Source organism: Galeopterus variegatus, unplaced genomic scaffold (genome assembly GCF_000696425.1).
Source record: "Galeopterus variegatus unplaced genomic scaffold, G_variegatus-3.0.2 Scaffold272, whole genome shotgun sequence".
NCBI lineage: Eukaryota > Metazoa > Chordata > Mammalia > Dermoptera > Cynocephalidae > Galeopterus > Galeopterus variegatus.
This window is the reverse complement of record NW_007726383.1, coordinates 417,113-440,824: the sequence shown is the minus strand read 5'-3', so window position 1 is coordinate 440,824 and position 23,712 is coordinate 417,113. Positions and strand designations below refer to the sequence as shown.

The 23,712-nt window shown below is 37.1% G+C and overlaps 1 protein-coding gene across 1 annotated transcript in view; it reads right to left on the bottom strand.

Moving 5' to 3' along the window:
* Nucleotides 1-23,712, bottom strand: part of FNDC3B (fibronectin type III domain containing 3B) — a 361,626-nt gene that overhangs the window by 151,709 nt on the left and 186,205 nt on the right. Inside the window, exons 5-6 of the mRNA XM_008566859.1 lie at nt 9,023-9,266; nt 5,140-5,421 (exon numbers count right to left, since the gene is read on the bottom strand). Coding sequence (XP_008565081.1) covers nt 5,140-5,421; nt 9,023-9,266 — 526 coding nt within the window. The remainder of the gene's footprint in view (nt 1-5,139; nt 5,422-9,022; nt 9,267-23,712) is intronic.

Sequence of the window (23,712 nt, the reverse complement as noted above, 5' to 3'; positions counted from 1 at the left end):
ATGGGAGAGTAGAGAAATATGTGTTTTGATGAATGGACATCTTTGAGGAGAGGTGATGCTATGATAACAGGAGTCCTGCAGAAGAGGGAGACAACAAGAATATTCAAGTAACAAAGGTTTCCACTATACTAAGTTGTTAAAAACTGAGCTAAGCTATTTTTAATATTTAATGATGAGAATTAAAATATCCATTTTACAGACAAGGATACAGAGATTCAGGGAATACCAAAAGCAAATAGCAAGTGACCAAACCTGATTCTAAGCCAAGAATGTCTGACACCAAAGCCCCAACTGTTCTCTGCCCACATTATACCATTAGCTCCAATGGACTGCAAGAAAATAGGAATCCTGTATTTCTCCGGAGGTACTGTGAGATTTTTTCAGGCCTAAGCTTTTTTCCTGAAGGCAACAGTAAATTTAAGGAGGGGTTAGCCACAGAGCAGTATCCTTGAGCAATACAGCAAATTTGTTCCAGGAAGAGGAAGTGGCACAATAGCTGTATGTGTTCAAACAAAAGGCTAGCTCTGGAAAACAAAGTAAATAAGAACACAAGATTCATTTCACAAATATTTACTGAATACCTACTACGCACCATGCACAGTACTAGGAGGAAGGAAGAAAGTGGTGAAGAAAACAGGTAAAATGCCTGCCTCATACTGTGCACACTTGGTGAAGCTTACCTTCTGTAACTGTCCTTCCATTAGAAAAGTAGTTTTCTAGCTTGGTTGACCATTATCCCCAATGGAAGTTTGATTTAAAAAAAAGAAACAAAAAGCCACGAAACCAAAACTGGTGAGAAGATTTTGATTTAGTAGGTCCGAAATGAGGGCCAGGGATCTCTATTGATTTGAAGTTCCACCAGTGATTCTTAAGCACAGTTAACTGAGAGAACCAGGACTCAAGACAGTTACTAATTAATCTCCATACAACATAAGCTATTTGCTTCTTTTACATGTGCTTGGATTTATCACAGGACCAAATACAAACTTAAAGTTTGCCTTTTTTTTTTTTTAACATTTGTTTTTTGTAAATGGTAAAAAGATAAATAACTCAAGTAGATTGCCTTAAAAGCAATGAAATTATGAACTAAGTTTGGCCTCCTCTGAAAACAGGGACAACTTCACAAGCCGTATGTCATGGTTAAGTATATATCCTATTCTTGTGCTAACCACATATAATTGTAAACAGATAAATCAGACTAGCATTAAATACAGTTTAGTATTAATCAGGTTGCATTGTAAACTTAAGAATTATTTAAGAACTTTGTTTCCTGGGTACAGAAGTCAGTTGCAAGAAACTGCAGCAGAAAGATATACTGGAAGAATGCTCCCACGTATGAGGAAGCAAAAGGAAATCTTTCGAGATCCTTTGAGCCAACAACCACATTTTGAGGTGGACACGACTGAAATGTCATGAGCAACATAAAGGAGTCCATGAACAAGAGCTGCTTCACTGTTTGCTTCCTCCACCTGATTCCTGTTTCCCTCTTTGATCTGACAACCAGGAGGCCCAATGCCAAATATATGGCCCACATCAAGCAATTCTACAGGAATCTTTCCTGTACAACCTTAATCATGGCTTCATCTTATTGGTCGTCAATTTCCTCTGCTACTAATTTATTTATTATTTTTGAATAGGCTTTATTTTTTAGAGCTGTTTTAGGTTCATAGCAAAGTTAAGCAGAAGGCACAGAGAGTTCCCACATACACCCTGCCCCGGGTTACCCACAGTTTGTCCTGCCTATCAACATCACCCACCAGAGTACTCCATTTGTGACAACTGATGAACCTACACTAACACATCATTATCATCTAAAGCCCACACTTTACTTCAGAGTTCACTCTTGATAGTGTACCTTCTGTGGGTTTGAACAAATGTGTAAGATACATAGCCATCATTACAGTATGTCTGGTGTCAGACATTCCTAGCTTAGAATCAGGTTTGGTCACTTGCTATTTGCTTTTGGTATTCCCTGAATCTCTGTATCCTTGTCCATAAAATGGGTATTTTATACAGAGTAGTTTCACTGCCTTAAAAGTCCTCTGTGTTCTGCCTATTCATCTCTGCCCTGCCCCCCAACCCCTGGCAACCCCCAATCTTTTCACCATCTTCATAGTTTTGACTTTTCCAGAATATCGTATAGTTGGAATCATACAGTATGTAGCCTTCTCAGACTGCCTTCTTTCACTTAGTAACATACGTTTAAATTTCCTCCGTGTCTTTTCACGGCTTGATAGCTCATTTCTTTTTAGCACTTAACATTCCATTGTCTGGATGCACCACAGTTTACTTACCCATTGACCTACTGAAGACCATCTTGGTTACCTGCAAGTTCTCGCCACTATTAATAAAGCTGTTAGGATCATTTGTGGGCAGGTTTTTGTGTGGACACAAGTTTTTGACTCATTTGGGTAAATGTACTTTTTATACAACATGGAAACTCCCTCAGATCCTTAGGGTATGAGCTAGAGTGCATAAAACAATACATCTGGTTCTTTATTTCATGGTTCAACCACGTGGAGAGTAGCACTTTGAGTGATTTTGAGGAGGCAAATGACGTGGTGAGAAAAGGAACAACAGACCAAGTTCAGACTAAGCTTGTTCTTCCCCTTTTCATGATGAAACACATACTCCCAGAAGCCCATATCAAAAGTGATCTCATTATTACCCACCAAAATAACATGTATTCTATACAATAGCAAAGAGCTTAAAGTACTCAAAATAATTCTACTCTCTCCACCAGGTAAAATGCCAAAATACTTATAAACATATCTACGTATGCTAGCAAACATTTCAGCATAGATTTTGATGCAAATCCATTTCCTCTCTTACAACTATGAGAATATTAAAATATAGAACAGCTTACACATTTGGGTATATGGAATATGAAATAACTGCACTTATAAGAAAGGCGTTTACTTTTGGTAAAGTTAATCCACAACTGCATTAATTTTAATGCTAACTTCAACCCTGCTTCATCTTATTTTCCTTCATTATCTTTTTGCCCCTGAATTCTTACTTAACTTTATTTTATCTGCCTCTATTAGATATATCTATGTCATCTGCCTTAAATCTTTTCTGGTACAAGGTAGGGCAAAAAAAATTATTAAAGAATGAATTAAGTAATCAAAGTACTTCAAACCTCATAAGTTCTTTGGACAATTCATATTCTTTTTCTTCTTTTCTTTGGATGAAAATTCTCCTTAAGAAAAGCTATTCTGGGCTGGCCCAGTGGCGCACTGCTACAGTGCGCCGCTTGGGAGTGCGGCGGCGCTCCCGCCGAGGGTTCAGATCCCACATACAGACCGGCCGCTCACTGGCTGAGCAAGGTGCGGGAGCAACAGCAAGGGGTGCGATCCCATTGCCGGTCCCGGTCCGGTACGGGCGCGACACTGAGGGTTGCGATCCGTTGCCGGTCACGAAAAAAGACAAAAAGGAAAAAAAAAAATAGAAAAAAGAAAAGCTATTCCGGGCTGGCCCAGTGGCGCACTGCTACAGTGCGCCGCTTGGGAGTGCGGCGGCGCTCCCGCCGAGGGTTCAGATCCCACATACAGACCGGCCGCTCACTGGCTGAGCAAGGTGCGGGAGCAACAGCAAGGGGTGCGATCCCATTGCCGGTCCCGGTCCGGTACGGGCGCGACACTGAGGGTTGCGATCCGTTGCCGGTCACGAAAAAAGACAAAAAGGAAAAAAAAAAAAAGAAAAAAGAAAAGCTATTCCTAATTTTTTCGTGTAAATTCTATTACATACCCATGGTTCATTTAACATTAGGGTTCACTCTTGGTGGAGTACATTCTGTGTAACACTGCCAAGAAACTAATTTCCACGTAGAAACTGCAATATCATTTGGCTAAAAATTATTTTACATGACAGACATACATAGCACCTTTCCTTAAGAGTTGTTTAAAAGCCTCTTGAACTTTAGGTCTCTTTTATATGATACTTGTTTATGTTTTGCTTAATAATTATAAGAATAATGAAAGATAACTGCATAAAATTTTTAAAATGTATAAAAGAATACAGAACAAAATTAAAAGAATCTGTAATACATTTATCCAGAGAAATCACTGTTCAGATTTCACTGTATAAATCACTCATATAATAACATGGGTGGAAATGTTGATGCCAACATCTGGTTTTACCTAATTTTCCTCTCCCTGGTCAGAGACCTGTCTTCCCTAACCAATCAAACATACAAAACCTCCATGTTTTGCATTCACAATCACATTCTCACTGACACAGTCCTGTTTCCATGTGGATGAGATGCAATAACGAATCAGTGAGTTTAATGTGTGTCATAATCAGTTCTTATTCTGTCTTTCACAGTTGTTCATGTCGGTGTTTTCTAGTCATCATATCTGTAAACTCACCTGCCTTACCAAACATTTAAGTTAGCCTTCTATATGCCTATACAAAAAGACTGTTTTTTCATCCTGTAGCATCAAAATAGGTTGTCCCTAAATCTCACCTAAAAATTTCATTTAAAACACATGTACCTTCCTCTCCAAATCAACTGAACTATATCCACATGATTAATTTACAAAAAAGCACATGTGCTTCTGAGCTGATATCTCTCTTATCTATATGTGGTAACCCTGACTGTTCCATCTCATTCTTGGTCTATGAACACTTCATTCAGAATGCAAAAGGTGGCATTAAACAATAACTCATACCTGAAACTAAGAAGAAATATATTTCTGTTATGCAATGGTAGATCTCACTACAGCATGGAAGTAATCACATCTGGTTTTATGAGGAATAATTATTTTGAGATTTACACTAGCCCCATAAGTCTTAGAAAAAAATATTTTACTTTGGATTTCTTCCATCTCTTTCTATTTAGAGAGAGACAACAGAAATAGACCAATATGAAAACACTTCCATATACTTGTTACTCTGATTAAGTAGAAAGTTACATGGCACATGTGACCAAAAAGTAATATTTCTGCCATGAAATATTAACAAAAAACAAACCATACAAGATTCTTTCCTTACTAAGAAACAGATCAGAGAAGGCCTACCCAATCACTCCTAGTGGAGAAACTAACCATGAAATACTGTTTGTATGTAAAAGATGTTTCCTTTCAGATGTCTCTGTCTCGGTAACTCACTCTTTATGGCAAACATCTTGAGCATTACCTTGCAAGTCTGAATCATTTGACTTTGGACTGCTTCTTGCTCGCCGCTCCGTTTTCTTAATTCCTGGCCCACCACCGCTGCCGCCTCCGCCGCTGCCGCTACTGTGACCCTTCCCGTAGCCATTGTACACTGTTGTGCAGCTGCTTTTGTAGATGGAAGACGGAGGACTATTGAGGCGGTTCTGGCGGTCAATCTGGCGGTCTTTCAGTTTTTTGTGTGGAGGCTTACTGTACTGGTCTTCTCGGGTAATGTAGCTTGACATTCCGTAGAGTGGTATAATTTCTAAAATGGATGATTATAACAAATGCAAGTTAAGTCTACATATTAAATAATAAATTACCAAGTGGTCAAATAACTTGACCCCTGTAGGAAGCCATCTAAAGTCTTGCTAAATACAATATAAAAAATAGTTTAAAGAAAATGCTATATACATTATATATGTTTAAAGCATTCTCATTGATTCCAAACCAATCAAGGAATAATCAGTCATTAAAAACCATACTGGGTTGGGCCGCTCACTGGCTGAGCAAGGTGCAGGAGCAACACCGAGGGTTGCGATCCCGTTGCCGGTCCCGGTCCGGTATGGGCGCGACACTGAGGGTTGCGATCCGTTGCCGGTCACGAAAAAAGACAAAAAGGAAAAAAAAAACAAAACCATACTGTGTCTTCAGAAGTTTTCCATAAATTATGGAGAACACTGAAGATGACAAGGTTATTGTCCTTAAAGAGTTCATATTCTAGTTTAATTTATAACTAAGTTTCATTTTGCCTGTCAATATTTTTGTAGTTGCAATACATGAAAAAGTTAGAACAAATAAATAAAATACCTCCTTTAAATGTGTACTTAGAATCAAGATACTTAAAAGCATATACTTATCCTGGTAGGTAGAATAGCATTTCTACTGGAAAGTATATAGCAACCAGAATATAGGGAGTTATTTGTAGCATCTGAAAGAGCCACATTTGAACAAACCTTACTAAAATAATGAGATGAGAACTAATAAATGCTCACAGAATTGGGGGAAATGTTAAAGGGGAAAGTATAATGGTAAAGATAAGCCACCACTGCAATCTGGTGCCAAATATAATAAGCTGTGGTCTCACATTTCTCTTTTGGAGTAATAATAGGCAAGACAAAACTAGAACGCCATCTGGCTTCACTATAAACATTTTTAAGTGGCTCAAAAGAAAATGGGAGCCTGCAAAGTAATCTTACAATCTCAGGGGGAAAAACCTACTTTAATTAAACTTTTTAAATCAATTTGAAACTATATTTAGGCATCAATAAAAATGACTATGCATGGGAAAGGGGGAGGGGAGCGGAGTGAGGCAGGCACAGAAAGAGAAATACTACACGTCCTCATAAGTGGGAGGGACAGAGGGAAGAAGAAGGAAAAAAGGAAAGAATGAAAAAGGAAAGAAGGAAAGAAAGAAAGAAAACAAAATGTTGAACTTTCAGAAGGAGAAAACAGACCTATAGTTACTGGAGGTAGGAAAGTGGGGGTGGGAGGGGAGTAAGTAGTAATGGGGTAAGGGACACAAAGATAATTATGATTTTTAATGATAAACATGCTAATAATATTGATTTGATCATCACATACTACACACAAATACTGATAGTCAACTCTGCACCCCATAAAAATGTATAATCAAAAATAAATGTTTCTTAGAAAAAATAGTAATTAAAAAAATGACAATGCATAACATAGAAATTGGGTCCTTACATCTTTATAAGAAAAAAGAGTGACCATGTAAATTAGCATCCAAATTTGAATACTTCTGAGAGTGAAAAGGTAGGACTATTAATAATTTCTTTCAGACAACAGACCTAAATCAGGAGTGTCCCAGACACACCAGGAATGTATGGTTACCCTACATAATTTAACAACTGATGTTTCAATTTTTAAATGATAAAGCTCTACTTTTCATTTCCTTTTTGTTCACACCAATTTGCACTAAAGAATATGTAAAAACAAATACAATCTTATTCAGAGAGTATATATCCAAACAAACTATGTCAAAGTATATCAGAAGGATGGTACATGTTCTCAATGCCACAATGCATTACCACTTGAGATTTAAAATACTCACCATGAGCACTAACGTAATAATCTTTTAAACCATGTTGAGAACTTTTTAAACTTTTATGGTTTGGGAAATTATTGTTTAAATTGCTTTTAGGTATGCACCTTGAGAACTAAGGTAAGAGAATATGTAAGTGGCTTTTTATTTATAAAGCAAAGGGATTTTGTTTTACTGAGTTTTTAAATCTGAAATCAGTAAAGGCACTTATATTTGTACATTTTTACTCTGCATTATTTTAATGAAATTAGACTGAAAAACACTATGAAATGAAGAGACTAATTTTTTGTTTAATTTCAATGGTGATTTAAATAATACTGTTGTCTTGCCTAAAACTGCAAAGGACACCGTTTACAAAACAGTAACCATGTGGCATCCTTACTAACAAACTGCCAAGATAAGGCATCATCAAGTGATGATTCAGTACCAAGGACTTTCACGATGTCATTGGAGCTCAGACCCAGCCGGAAAACTCTGACAAGTGTTCAACTATTTAATGTATATTGTGTCAAAGCAATAAACTTTTTTTAAAAAAGTATAGTTAACTAAGTTTTTTTAGTTTTTATTCAAATGTTACCATGGTTTATGCCGCTACTTGATTTTTTTGGTGTTATGCCACTAGGCAAAAAGATCATATTAATAGGAAGTTATTGACACTACTATGAAATCAAAGTATTGATTTCATGTTTTGATATCATCTCCCCACCCCCCATATAAAAGCACCCAATTATTTGGAATTACACTAAATTTCTTTCTGACTACTAAAAAAATAGCCAATCAAATTCCACCCCTAAGCTACAACAGGATATTTCATTAAAATATCCATCTCTAATTTTTGTTAAGAAAAAAATTACAATATGGGTTGAACATAGAGGGGGAAAAATACATATACATATATACATACACACACTTGTAACATAAGAGAAAGAGAAAATTTCTATATTGTAACAAGCATTTTTCGAACAATTTATCTGATACAATATAATAAATGTTTGAAGTGGTAATGCTTCAATTCACAGTCAGACTCAGAAGGAAATCACTTTGCAAAGTCCTAGAGGTGAAAGTCTAATTTTTACGCAAATTTATCTGTTTCTTAGTATCCATTTTGACAGAAAAGAGCTTTAGACTAAATCAACACCAAGGCCAAACCTTAAGACATAATATTGGTAGCTCTGAGGTTCTTTTCATTTCAAAGTAAGTATTTGCCTAACAACCAGTGAAACTGTGGCTGCACTAATGGCTAGTCTTAAACTAAAAATAGGTTCAGAGGGTCACATCAACAGTGAGGGGATTTTTGAGTTCTGCCAAGATTGTAACATAGAGCATACAGGAAACCCAAAGGTTACTAAGTCCTCACAACCTTCTAACATGGAAAGTGGGGCACGAAACAGTTTTCAATTTCTCTTCTACTGCTAGGCCACATGGATACCAAAGAAAGACTGTGCCACAGGTCTTCCTCAGACCACTCCCATGTAAAAACATGCCAGTGGGATACAGGAACATATAACAGATCACTGCCTGTTTTCTAAAATAAAACAGTGGCTATCCTACTTGATCCTTGTAGGGTCGGAGTGGAAGGCAAAATTTAGGGAAATTGAGAGGAAAAAAGAGAGCTACAACCCACAAAGTAATTTTTCCAAGACGTAATTCGGGACAAAGGAAGCTAGGAATTTCCCATGAGTTTCAGACACCAGATAGATCCCTCTCTACCATGCTTATTACAGAGGAAACAAAGGGCTTGCTTAAACTGTTCAAGTGTTGTAACGTTTCAACAGCTCCTGATGACCGATCATCTACTCACCTTGCTCGCCATATACTGTGGGGGGAAGATGATGCTGAGGAAAAAACTGGGGCGGCATGTCTCCAGGTCCAGTAACAGGTGGGTAGTACGCCGTATGGGAGTTGTGAATAAAATGCGGGTGGTGAGTCAGGTAGGGGGGCAGGTGGTGGGTTGGAGACATGGCGGAGGGGTAGCTTGGCGGGTAACATTCAGGAGACTGGGGTGTGACCACCACCCGACGGACCCCAGTACTGTCTTCAATCACCTGAGGGAAAAAAGCAAATGGAAAGAATGTAGTCCATGTTATTAGCAAACACCCTGTGAATATATACAGGATAGTAACTTCCCCCTTAATTTTAATTTTCTCACCCCCATAGGAAAAAAATAAATGCACATTATATTCTGGTTCTCTAATTCAACCAGTTAAATGAGTTCTAGAAGTAATAACATTTAACTATTAAAATTGATGAAAATAAACTATTCATCAACCACCTGATTCCACAAAACTTTTTGCAGAGGCCAATAGCTTGATAATCTCATTTTTGTCAAAAAATTTTCACTGGCTTCATCTGAGACAAATGGACTCATTGTGTGCTTAAAATGATATTAGGAATGACTTTGATACAACTATCAATTCAGTGGTTTTCCAGGAAGAGGCTTTCTGGAAATAAGTATGTATTCCAGGGCTGGGCTTCCAGATCTGCCTGACAACATTCTGCCCCATTCCTGCTTTAACATGCACAGCTCCATAATCATCAGGACTTTAGAAAACTAAGGAAACAATGTCAGAAGCCATAAAAGTGCCCTAAAAGATCATTTAATCTGGCACTGAGAATGTGCATAAAATGAAGGGATTCTGACAATGAAAAACTTGAGGAATCCCAAATCAGGACAGACACCTTTGCTCCCAAGACGTCCTGATGACATAATGAATGTTGTGATGGAAGATACTATGAAGGGCAACCTGTTAAGAGCACAGCGAGCCAATGAACATTCTATCCATACTTTCTCCAGGGTTTTTTCAATTCACCCAATGAAGGCAACTAAGGCAGTGCAATGCCTTATCATTGTCATCGTTGTTGTTGCTCCTGTGGCCAACATCGTGCTACTTGCTCTAAGAGTAAACAATTTTGGTGAGACACAAGAAAAGAAACAACTAATACAGCAGATACCACAATCAAAAGGTAAAACTGTGGGGTACAGAGAATGAGAGCATGGGATGGCAGGATCAGGAAAGGCTTCAGGGACCTCAAAGAATTGGTAGGACTGGGACAGATGAGAGAATGGCTTCCAGATCAGGGCCCTGCAAAGAAGGGGACATAAGAGTAAACTCAGAAGCCAGGACCAGGCTGCTGAGGAGAGACACCAGCTGGTCTAACCAATTATTTTAAACAATCAGGTACACACTCTGATAGGAAACTGTTTTTTAAAAAAACACTGAAAATTGAACTTGTATACTGAAATGGATTTCTCATTAGACCTCAGGAGGTTGATTACAGGCCAAAATAAAATGACTTAATCATGTTCAAAACATCCTAACAATAACAACAAAAAAATTGTACTTAGCTTCATTTAAAAAATTAGTGCTTAAGCCAAATTGGCAAGTTTAGCAATGTTTAGTCTACACTTTAGTGTACAAGGTTGGTTAAGTTTGAATTAACAGCCATTAATCGTTAAGAAAATTAAAATCTTTATATTTATAAATGAACATAGAAGTTTCTACTATGTCAATAATTCATTAACAAAACAATATTAACTCTTTAAAATTAGGATTTTGATTCATAATTCCTACTAAAGCTCTGGACATTGGTTTTAACATAACCCCTCATGGGCCTGGCAAGTGAACTGCATTAATCCCATGTATGAATGCACAGCTGCTAATCTGCAAGTATATGTGAAACAGTGCTTAAACCAAGACCCTGGAAATTCTCACGTGTGTACTGATAATCATCAAACCATCTTCTATTCAGACTAAAATACAGAGCATAAATATGCTGTTTGGTGGCACACTTTGTACAATCTTACTATAAACATGTTATGTGTTTTTCTTACCATCTGATACAAACATGCATTATTCTGGTGTCTTCTTTCCCTCCCCTACCCCCCCGTTCCCCCATTAACTATTAGGAAAAAAGTAAGGCATAATCCAGATGCCTCTCTTTCATAGAACCTTCATTCAATCCTGGAAGGTTCACAGAAGCAAAGTATTTATTTTCTAGATGTTTACAACCTTTATTATTTCCTTCAATGTAAAACTTCCAATAGTCAACAAGCCGCATGGACCTGACTGATGTAGTAAAACAAGAACAGGACTCTCATTAAATATGAAGAACTCCTTGGACTTTTAAACAGGGGTACCTAAAATTAAAAGAATTAATTTCTGACTTACTAAAAGTGCTTTTTAAAAAAAAGTTTGTAAAAAAGCACCAACAAAGAAATCTAATCAAGGAAGAAACAAAAAATAAAGGAGACACAAAGCTGAAAGATTATCTCTTTACTATTATACTTTAAGTGTAAATAATACTACTTCATAAATTAATAAATGTCAATCTAAAGTGTAAATTACCTTTCACACACACGCCAATAAAAGGTTTCCAGTTAGAAAACTCGGTAGCTTTTTAAAACCACAAATTGCCTGCACATATAAAAATTGTTTCACAGCCCTGTTTTTAATTATCTTTTTCTGTGGTATTTGTGAAAGATTTACATGTACATGCACAATCACTCAGAAACCTGTTCTTATCAAACCCAGGTCTGTCCTATCACTAAAAAATTTATGTTAAAAAAATGAAATATTAATTCTGAAATAAGTAGAAACAAATATCAGAAATATATGCTAGATATTTTTTTTACTATTCTTCTACAATATAAATTACAAAATATTTTAGTTATCAGTTTTGATCTGTGTCTAAGGAAATTGTGTCTATGTTCCCCCAAAGAGTAAGAAAATCTGAGGAGCAATAGTAATGCTAAAATAATAAGCAACTTAGGAAATAGTGGCAATAACATTCTTTGTTTAATACAGATTGTTTATAAATAAATATATTACTGTAGTAGAAGAATTTAACATTAAGAGTTTAGTCCCCAAATCCTGAGGCAATAAAATATACCTTCAGTCCTTACAGATAAGGACTGGAAAAAGATCCATGTCCTTTTGGGGTGAATGAAATTGTGACAATGTACAGAGGGAGACAAATCACCTGTATTCAATTCAGCAAATATTTCCTGACACATACTATGTGCTAAGTACTGGATATTCAAAGGTGAGAAAAAAATACATGCAGCCCAAGAATAATATAAAGAGAAAAATTATAATAAGTCCTAGTATGTGCTGTTAACAGAAATCAGAACAAAGTATCATGATTTCGGAAATCAGAACAAAGTTTTTTCCAGCTCTGTGACTCAACGGAGCTGTCACTCATGTATCTTCTACAGAGAAGCACAGAACTTTGGAAAAGATCATTCTGTTAGGTTCTCAGATGTCACCTATTATGTGCTAAATTTTGGCCCACTCCACCGCAAATTCATATGTTGAAGTCCTAATACTCAGTATCTCAGAAAGTGACTGTATTTGTACATAGAGCCTTTTAAAGAAATAATCAGGGTAAAATGAAGTCATATCAGGGGACCTTAATCCAATATGACCACTGTCCTTACAAGAAAAGGAGATTATGACACAGACACCCACAAAGGGAAAACCATGTAAAGACAATAAAGGAAGACGGTCATCTAAAAGCCAAGGAGAAAGGCCTTAGAATAAACCAACCCTGCTGACACCTAGATCTTGAACTTCTAGCCTCCAGAATTGTGAGAAAATAAATTTCTGTTGTGTAAGCTACCCAGTCACAGCCTCAGAGCGTGAAAGCTAAATCCAAGTTTCCTCTGCCATAAGTTCCAAAAGCCTTATCTGCTTTTAAAAAGCCCTGTTAAAAAAAAGTGATGCATTTATTCTTTCTGAACAAATACCCAGCCATCATCCTCAGGCTAAGGAAGAAAGGCATCATGATGGCAAACAGCACCTACTTTGATTCTTTATAATGCCTTTTTATCCAGTTCAGTAAGTACTTACTTAAAGTTTTCTACATGCCTAGTGTGCTTGCTATCCTGTGGCCCTAGACACAAGCGTTAAGTGGTTAGGGAATAAGGCCCAAAACATCAAATGGGGAGAATCTTTGTCTAACTTGTAAAAACACCATAAAGTGTTCTTATAAGTAAGACCCATGAGAACCATTAAAACAAAAGAAAATAGCCTGGAGACAGCAGCATGACACAGAGTTATTGGGAGCAACGTGGGGTGGGAGATGAGAAAGGACTCAGTCAGTACCTGGGTTCTGTCAGTGGCTTGACATGGATTATCTCATTTAACTTCCCTAACCACTTGTGAATCACATATCTGCATCCCTGATTACATGATGAAAACCAAGGCACACCATGGTTAAAATGTACAACTAGTTAAGTAGCAGAACCAGGACTTTCATACCAGTCTGTACATCCAAGTTTTCATTATGTGGGGAATTCTAGAGATGTTAGGTAGAAAAGTAAACATGTAAACAATCAATTGTTGAGAATTAGGATACTTGGGTTATTAAGCAATGTAAAAAGGATCAAGATGCAGACAATATTTATTCAATACCTGCTGCTGTGCCTCTATCTGAAAGGAGCACACGTTAAGTTCCTAGGACTGTACCTGACACATAATAATAACATCTTACCTCCCAATTACTACTATTAATGTTATCACCTCATTAAATTCTCCCAACAATCCTGTATGGCATCTATGGTTATACTTATTCCCATTTTAGAAATAAGAGGAATGAAGCTCAGGGAAGTCAAGCTAACTGCCCCAGGGACATAGCTGCGGGGGGTGGGGGGGGGGGGGGGGGGTCCATTTTAAGCACAGAAATTATAAATAGATCTCTTAAAAACACTTATATTTTAAGTATCTTTTCTCTTAGCTAACAGAGAAGGAAGGTAGTTCTCCTTACTGAGTTGAAATGCTCCACCTCAGTTCCTGAAACTCTTTCCTTCTACTCCTACCGGGCTGCAAGCCATGAGAATCAAGAGAAGCTTAAAAGGCAGGAGACAAAGGATCAGTTTAAAAGACTTCCCCAGATGGCCAGCAATGACTGAAGAAGTGGGCAGAGCATGCTACACGTGGACACACATGAACCTGCAAACATACGCAGTGTGGTATGCCTGGCAGCCAGTTTGCTGGGTGGCAAGAACACTGAGTGAACTGCCTGGACACAGAAAACTGGGACCAAATGAGTTTGTGAAAGTCAGGTTCAAGCTGAATTTCTAACTGCTGACAACATGTCTGAAGTGGGCTCCCAGGCCATTCCAGGGAGAAAATATCTTAGATAAAACTAAGTATGCAAGCAGTGAACAAAGAGAAGGAAAAGGCCAGTCAATATAAAACAGCTGCATAAGCCAAAAGGACAAGTAGGCCATGAGTCCAGGCTTCTTCCAACCAGACTGGTGCTCAGCCCCCATGAAGCATCACGGTTCTGTAGCTTGGATTACAGATCTGTCTCTCCACCCAACTGCAAGTCCCTCAAAAGCAACTGGGCACATAGAAGGCTTTCAATAAATGCTGGTTAAATGAACAAGTGAATGAAATAAGCACCCCCCCCAAAAAAGAATAAAGCCTATCTGCTTAGATTAGATGTCTGCCAAAAATATTAACACATTCGTTATGAAAATTCTTCCCCATACTCTAGTAAATAACTGACATCCTACTCCAAAATTTTGAATTATCTGAGCTCAGTTAATTCTGTATCTGTCATTCCTGACCCTTATTTTGAATAAGTGTGATTGCACCACAAGTATTTATACAGAAAGATCATACATCTCCTGTGTAAATTCTACTTTAATCCCACATGAGGCCGAGTGGTTTTATTTTATTCATTACCAACTCTTCCCTCTGCATTTTTAACAGGGTAAACAACATAAAAAAGTAAAAGCAAGTTTGTTCTTCATGCAGGGTAGAAATCTGAAACATCAGGACTGGACCTTCCCTAGCCAATCCCCTTTTTGTTACCATGAATGAAACTCCCATTACCATCACCCAAGCACCATAAAAAGAAAGCAAAAACTAGAATAAAGAAATGTTCAAGGAGTAAGTCATCGAACATTTTATTGTATACATAAGGTTAAATTACTTGACTTAAAAGTGGTGGCAGAATTGAATGAATTACCCTAATCTCCTGACTTACCTTTCTGTCTTTTCCAAGTTAATAATTAAAACTAGCTGAGAACACCAAAAATTACTTCTCAATGTCATTTCTCTTTATATACGTAAAGGCTAACACTGATGAAATAACATTTAATCTTTCTAGTGTTTCATTATTATTCATACCCTGAGACAGTAAACCGTATAAGTTTAGGACTAGCTCTTTTTGCTACAGAGCATGGTTATTTTTTTACCCAAATGGAAAAATAAATGATTGGTGATATTTCTAAAAGCCCTTTACATAATAACAAAGGATTATCCTGCAGAGTAATTACAGCTTGATAATAGGTATCTTCTCCTCAATCAAGAAATGAAAGTTCCTTGAAAATTTCAATTGCTTTTCCCAAACAGTTCCCAAACATAAAGACCAATGGTTAGGTCCAAACACCCAATTTCACCTGCTTTCTAGGTGATCAAAGCGAAGGTTTTAGGTAATGATCTGGTTCATGAATGAACAAAAGTCCTCAAACATTTTACATGTATGCTCATTTATATCTAGAAATCTTAAATTTCCCACTGATGCTTAATTTTTAACCTACACACCAACTCAGGCAATGGCTAAAGCATGAATTGAGGGAGGAAGAGTTAGTTCCAGATAACAAATCCCATGTTTCTGTATAGGAGGATTATAAGTTGAAGGTATTAATACAACACCTGTCTTCAGTACTTCTGGACATGAATCTTACAGATAGTTTTATTCCAGAGGTGATCAGTATAAGGATATACCCCCATAAATGGCAATCCCTCTTCTGTTGGCTTTACACATGACAATATTTCTATACTCTCAGAAAAAAGCTGAGTTCCTACTCACATTTATGTGAGTCTTTACTCTGGCAAAAGGAGCACAACTAAGGAATATATAAATGAAATCAACTTTTAGTACTTTCCCAGACACATCTGGCTCTTTCCAGGTTCTACCATGCAGTGATTTCTAACTAATACCACTGAGGGTTGGAGAGGAAGATGGAAACAAGTATGTTCTCTGTGGTATCCCTTTGATCCAACTACTCCAGTAAATTGTGTAATACTACAGTTGAGGGACAATGCAGTCATTTATTAAGACCCTCCAAATTAAGAAGGAAGACCAGCAAGGTTAAGAGACACATCTTATTAACTGCAGACCACAAAATGGGTCCTTAGTTGGCTGGCTACCTCTCCATCTTACCATACTCCCCAGCTGCCCTGACCAGAGGATCTCACAGGGAACAGAAAGATTCCCCCCTCCTCCCAGTCAGAGAGAGCTAAGCTTCTCAAACTGCAGAGAGCCAAAAGGCTTCTTCTCAAAGCAGGGGGTACAAAAAAATATAGCACTGAACACTGACATTGAAAGCAAAAAACCAAATTGATAAATTTGATGTAACAATCAAAGGTGACAATAAAAACTCCTACAATTTGTATATCACTTAATAGTTTATAAAGTACTTATCATGTAACTTGTACAGGGTACTTCAGAAAGTTCGTGGAAAATAAAATTAAAAGATAACATGAGTCTTTCCATGAACTTTTTGAAGTACCCTCATATGATGCTCAGAAAATCTTCTTTTTTTTTTTTTTTTAAAGATGACCGGTAAGGGGATCTTAACCCTTGACTTGGTGCTGTCAGCACCACACTCAGCCAGTGAGCGAACTGGCCATCCCTACATGGGATCTGAACCTGTGGCCTTGGTGTTATCAGCACCACACTCTCCCGAGTGAGCCACGGGCCGGCCCTCAGAAAATCTTCTAACATAGGCCAACACCATAGTCCTAAATTCTAGATGAGGTATGACTAAGTAACTTAAGCCAAGGTCAGCTAAGTGAGCAACAAGATTCATGCCCAAGTTCTCTTAATGGAAATGCCGTGCTACTTCTATCACTTTATTGTATATTACCGACCTAAATACCAAAAAGAACCAAATTTGAAGACCAAAAATCAAACCTAATCCTTTCAACAAATGTGTGGCATACATTACAACATTGGACAAGTAAGAAAAGTTACATCCACAGAGTCTCAATCAATAATAAAATGGACCAAACTAGTATTTCACACTAAACAGAAATGCTGTTTTAAAGAATGAAATACCTGTCAAGTGACCAACAATGAGTAGAGATCTAATGGTTTAATTTGTGCCAAATTGAGATGCTTTTGAGATATGAATAGAGCTATAAGCAGTGGGAATCTGCAGTGCCTCACCATAATTCAGCACAGAATAGATGGCCAATCAAATCCTTTCAGTCCAGTGTCTCAGGCACTCTTATTCATGTCCATGGAAACACAGGCAGATTATTCCAGTGATGCCAACACATAGACTAGAGTCTTCCATAGTTAACCCAACAGGTAACTGGCATATTCCTCGATATGAAATAATTCATTCCATTTACACAAAACATGCTATCATTCAAGACTTTCACATCTATGAGTCAGCCATGATGATCTCCCCAAGTAAGAATTACCTTTCAAGAAACTGAGGCAAATTCAACTAGTACAGGGTATGACCCATGCTTGGACTACTCTGAAATCCACGCTCTTTCTACTACTGCACTATCTCACTCAGATTAAGAAGCTGGGCTGAGGCATCAAGTAACCAGGTTGTGACATTCACAGTAACAGAGAGAGCCTTGGTTCTAAGTTTCAAATATACCACACTACTACTCACTGGGGGCCATTCCACTATTGTGAAGGGCCTTCAACAGCTCCATGGACCCCCAACCCCAAGGATAACATGGAAAAACTTCAGGGGACCACAAACTCATAAAGAAATTACATCTTTGTTTTCACTAGTTTCTCACTGAAATTTAATATTTCCTTCAATTATGAATGTAAGGAGCAAACCACAGTATTAACTATGCCTTTCACTTTGTTACTAATAAAACTCAGATATTTCCATACCACGTTAAAATATTTTACAATAGTAACAATATTTATGTTCATCACAACTTCAAAATTATTGTAATTATTAGACTTGCTGCTGGATGTTGTTATTTAATGTGCTAATAAAGCAGCATAGAAATTACTGCATCACCTTTGTAAAAAGTATTTGACCATTGTATTTCAAAATAATTGGACTCCTCTGTATCTATGAATTTTAAATATTACTTTTGCACACCGCCAGCGCCTAGGGGGCCCCACCTGGGGACAGGACCCTCCCCCCGCCCACAGCCAGGCACACCACCAGCACCAAGGAGCATGCCAAAAACATCACCTCCATGTGGGTGGCCCATCACAGCCACCACAGTAACCATGGCTGCCGCAAAAGTGGCTAGACGTCAGACCCACCACGCAGATGGTCTGCCAGCCACTGGAGTGCATCGACACAAGGAGAGTCACCAGCAGAGACCAAAGAAAAGAAGAGGATGTCTCTCTCCACAAAGTCCATTCCAGAGTGACAGAAGAAACATCTGCTCTATGATAATATTGGGGGACCTGAACACACCTTTCAGCATTGGACAGACCATCTAAGCAACAAATAACAGAGTAACCATTACTCTTTCATAGGGGAGAAGAAATCTAGGGTTATCAGTGGTGAGGGGGGGAGGGAGGGGGGACAGAGAGAGAGATTGGACAAGGGGCATAAAGAATAAGTACAATTTGTAACAATATACATACTAATAATACTGATTTTATCAACATATGTCAACATTGAATCCCAAAAATATGTATAATCAATTATGATTCAATAAAAAAGAAAAAAAATTTTTTTAATTTAAAAAATGTCAACATTGAATCCCAAAAATATGTATAATCAATTATGATTCAATAAAAAAGAAAAAAATTTTTTTTAATTTAAAAAAAGAAGAAAACATATTATTACTTTTTAAAATGCTTCATCAGTCTGCCAATGGGTTCCTTGGCACAAGAAAGGATTACGAATACCTTCTGACATAGAGCAAAAAAACAAAACAAAAAAACCCCCCAAAAAACTGTTATCATAATATAAGTCCGAGTTTATGAACCTGATGGGTTTCACAGAGTGTACATGAACATAAAATTCACCTAACCTTGGTAAGGTTTTGTTACCCAATAGGTCAGGAAAAGGTGTTTTTCTTAAAAAAAAAAAAAAAGTTATCACACTTGACAAATATAGGTTACTAATTTAGAAAGATAGACTATAATAACTGTGCAATAAAATAAAATGTAATGTAATGTGTGTAATTTAACACTAATGGTTCAGAAGTCATTTCCAGATGTGATACTATCTTAATACTATTATGAAAATCAACTGTAAGTTTTGTATAGAAATGCAGAATAGCATCCTAGTCAACAGAATGCTAAATATCAAAGGAGTGTGCCACATTGCTCTGATAATGGTTGCTTTTGGAAACTTATTTATATTCTCACTTGATCACCTTTTTAAGAAACAATATGAACAGTAGAGGAAAATCACCTAATTTTAGATAAGAACCTCAGAGATCATCAAACACTTTCCTTTCCCCTCTTCCCTCCACAAGGTAAAAATGACTTCAGCCAGCCACCATATTTTGGTAAATGCCTATTATGTGCTGGTCAACTTTCAGGGAACTAGAGATACACTGATGAACAGGACTGAACAGAACACACAAAGTCCCTGCCTTTGTAGAGCTTAAATGCTGAAAGGAAGACAGTGATCAAGTAAACAAGCAAGTGATGCACCCAAATAAACAGCTTAATATTCCTAAAATCACACAGGGAGCTGGATGCAGAGGCCCACCTGGACCCATGTTTCCTCCTGCTAATCCTGTGTTCTACTATGTCACAATGCCAGGATCTTAGACACAAAGGAAAGAAATCCAAGAGAAAATGCAGAACAGAGAGAAGGCTCAGAAAGAGGAAATTTACACAATACTTTATTTAAAAGGAGGGGACGTCCTTCGTACATTTTTTTAATTTAGCATTGCCAACCCCGTCTGTAATTGTTCCTCAGACAAAACAAGCCCTAAAATAAAAAAATAAAATTGCTGCAAATCCACTGACAACAGAAACTAGATGATACCCAAGTACTATGCTCTTTTCCACAGAACCTTCCAACACCCACATACACTGTGGAATATTTTCCTAACTTCCTATAGAAAAATTAATTCCTCCAAAGGATTTAAACTTTTCAAAGTTTTGAAAGAGAATCCAATTCTCTTACTGTTGGCTGCCTAATGGTCTGATTCTTAATTTGTCAGGACAATCCCCACGCTCCTTTCTGCTCATCATTTTCACAGCGTTAAAGGTGAGACAAAGCAGTGGTTTCAGCCAGGTTGTAATTACCAACGGGAAGCAGTTGAGGTTAATGTTTATAGCTCAACTGGCTTGGCTGAGCAAAAATGTGGAGAAGCATCTCATGGCTTCTACCTAATGGGCCCCATTATTTTGCCACAGGAGCTTCTGCTTTCTGGACAACTCTTCAAACAGTCCCCATTGGAGAATGACCAACCAAACCAAAATTTGAGAGCATTTTTCAATATATTTCTTGTCTCTCTATGGCCAACGGAAATAGAATATATATAATTTCAACAGGCACCGACCCATTAACAGTCCCAAAAACAACAGCATGAGGTGAAGTGTGTACCTCTCCTATAACAACAGAAATACTTATTTTGACTACTATACAAGGTTTTTGGGTTACATCACTTAATCTGGAAAAAGAAGAGTGGTTTTCCAAATGACAGAACATTAACTTGGATATTTCAGTTTTTCTTTTCATATGCTTTTTTAATCTTTGGGTCAATATGAAGTTTTTCCTATAACATTTGAAAATTGGGCCATAAATTACTAAGAAAGCATGGAAAATAAAACTCAAGGCATCTGCTTAAGAAATTTTTACATATAAATTATTTAGAGAGTTAATGATGAGGTTGGGGAAAACAAACAAAAAAACCAAGAACCATGGCCATTATACAATGAAAGGAAAAACTTGCTTCATACCACGTGATCTCAGTATGTATTTAGGAAGGCAAGCTCTGCCAAACTTTTCATTGGAATTGTTGTAACAGTCTTTTTCATTATAATAGCTACCACTTATTGAATGCCCACACCTCATATAACATTTCTCTTAATTCTTACCTCTTCTACATCAAGTAGGTACTCATATACGTGACGAAAGAATTTGTAAAGGTTACACAGTGTGGCCTGCATTTCATCAATTTTGTAAAAATTCCAAGGGGGAATTTGAAGGTAGGTCTCTCCAAGTAACGTACATGTTCTTCCCAGCTGTACTACCCTGTTTTCCCCCAATTTCCACTCTAATCGCACTCACAAATGTCCTCAATTTTGTAAAAATTCCAAGGGGGAATTTGAAGGTAGGTCTCTCCAAGTAACGTACATGTTTTTCCCAGCTGTACTACCCTGTTTTCCCCCAATTTCAACTCTAATCGCACTCACAAATGTCCATACAGAATGGAGACGATGATGACTGTGATAAGATACAATCTGTGGCTTTTGTGTCTGGCTTCTTTCCCTTAGCATATTGTTTTCAAGGTTCATCCACATTTTAGGACATGTCAGTAGAACATTCCTACGGCCAAATAATATTTCACTGTATGGATATATCATATTATCTTTATCCATTCATAAGTTCATGGACATTTGGGTTGTATCCATTTTGGGGCTATTATGAATAATGCTGCTATGAACATTCATGTACAAGTTCTTGTGTGGTCATATGTTTTTCACTCCTCTTGGATATACCTAGGATCCTGCGCAACTGCTGGGTCATATAGTAACTACGTATTTCACCATTTGAGGAACTGCCAGATTGTTTTCCAAAGTGGCTGTACCATTTCACATTACCACATACAGTGCATGAGTGTTATAATTTTTCCACATCCTTGCCAATACTTGTTATTAACTGTCTTTTTGACTACAGCCATCTTAGTGTATGTGAAATGTACTGCACTGTGGTTCTGATTTACATTTCTTTGCCAGCTAATGATGTTGACCATCTTTTCATGTGCTAATTGGCCATTTGTATATCATCTTTGCAGAAATGTTTATTCAGATCCCTTGCCCATTTTAAAATTGGGTTATCTGTCTTTTTATTCTTGAGTTGTAAGAGTTCTTTATATACTCTAGATACAAGTCCCTTCTAAGATGTATGATTTGTGTATATTTTCTCCCATTCTGTTAGTTCTCTTCCCTTTTTTGATGGTATCCTTTGAGGCACAAAATTTTTTAGTTTGGGTGAAGTCAAATTTATTTATTTTTTTTCTTTGGTGCTTGTTACTTTGGTGTTACATCTATAAACCCATTGCCTAATCCAAGGTTATAAAATTTTACTCCTAGAATTTTATACTTTTAGTTCTTACACTTATGCTTATATAATCCATTTTGAGTTAATTTTTGTATACGATGTGAGGTAGAGGTTCAACTCCATTTTTTTGTATGTGGATATCCAGTTGTCTAAGCACCATTTTTTGAAAAGATTCTTCTTTCCCCCACTGAACTGTCTTGGCACCCCTCTATCTTTTAAATACATGTTCAGAGAATTTCCTTCCTTGCAGGTATAGATCAGTCTGATCTTCTTATTTTCCAGCTATCTGTCATTATATTACTCTACTTGAACCTGCAAATCTTTGAAGCATATATATGAATCTCTCCTATACTTACTTTTTAAAGCTCGGGCAACCATTCACATTTAAAAACATTTACCAAGTAACTACTATGTGCCAGAAAGAATTCTAGATGCTGATATACAATCTCCATGAGGCAATACAAGTTGTTGAGGATTATTATGAACTACAGAACTATAACTCTGCTTGTATGCAGTGGATACCCAACTCTAGATCTGAATAAGAAAGCCACAAGTATTTTAGGAAGGGGACTGTGGCAATAAGATGAAGCATTGACTAGCATAGGAAGAGGCTAATACTGAGCACTTCTCACATATGGCCAGCCTAAAGGGAGTTTTGTTTGTTTGTTTTTTAATTTTGTGATACCTTCTTTCCACAACTGCATGCCACCACTGTATTTTGCTCCTTAGACCCCTTGGTGATGACTAGTCTCCTAAGATATTTTATACTAAATTCCACTCTACTCATTTCTTTCAAGTGTAGGCTACCAGCCTTAAAGATGTTGTACATGCATCCTACTGGCTTCTCAATTCAATTTTCTTCATATTAACAATCTGTTTTTCTCAGATACTTTACTATATCATGTCATTAATGATATAATACAATCACTGAAAGTTATATAACTCTGGGCTCATCTTCTGGCAGGAGCCTTACAGACTATTTCTCTTTTTCAATTCAGAATCCAAATTATTACATTCTTACAAACCTTCTACTATCTTCTAGCATTTTCTGCCATAATCGTCAGCTGGGAAAGAGTGTCACTATGCTTCCATCATCACTTTTATGAAAGTGAATTTACAGCTCTGCTTTTACCCCTTCTACTTGGATTTTCTGTAGAAGTTTTTCAAAATCAGAAATTCAATGAATATTTCACATTTAATATAATCACAGTAAAACCACGAGCAACAAAAAACACATTATAACTTCTCTCTATTAGAATGTTCAATTTTTTTTTTTTTTTTTTTTT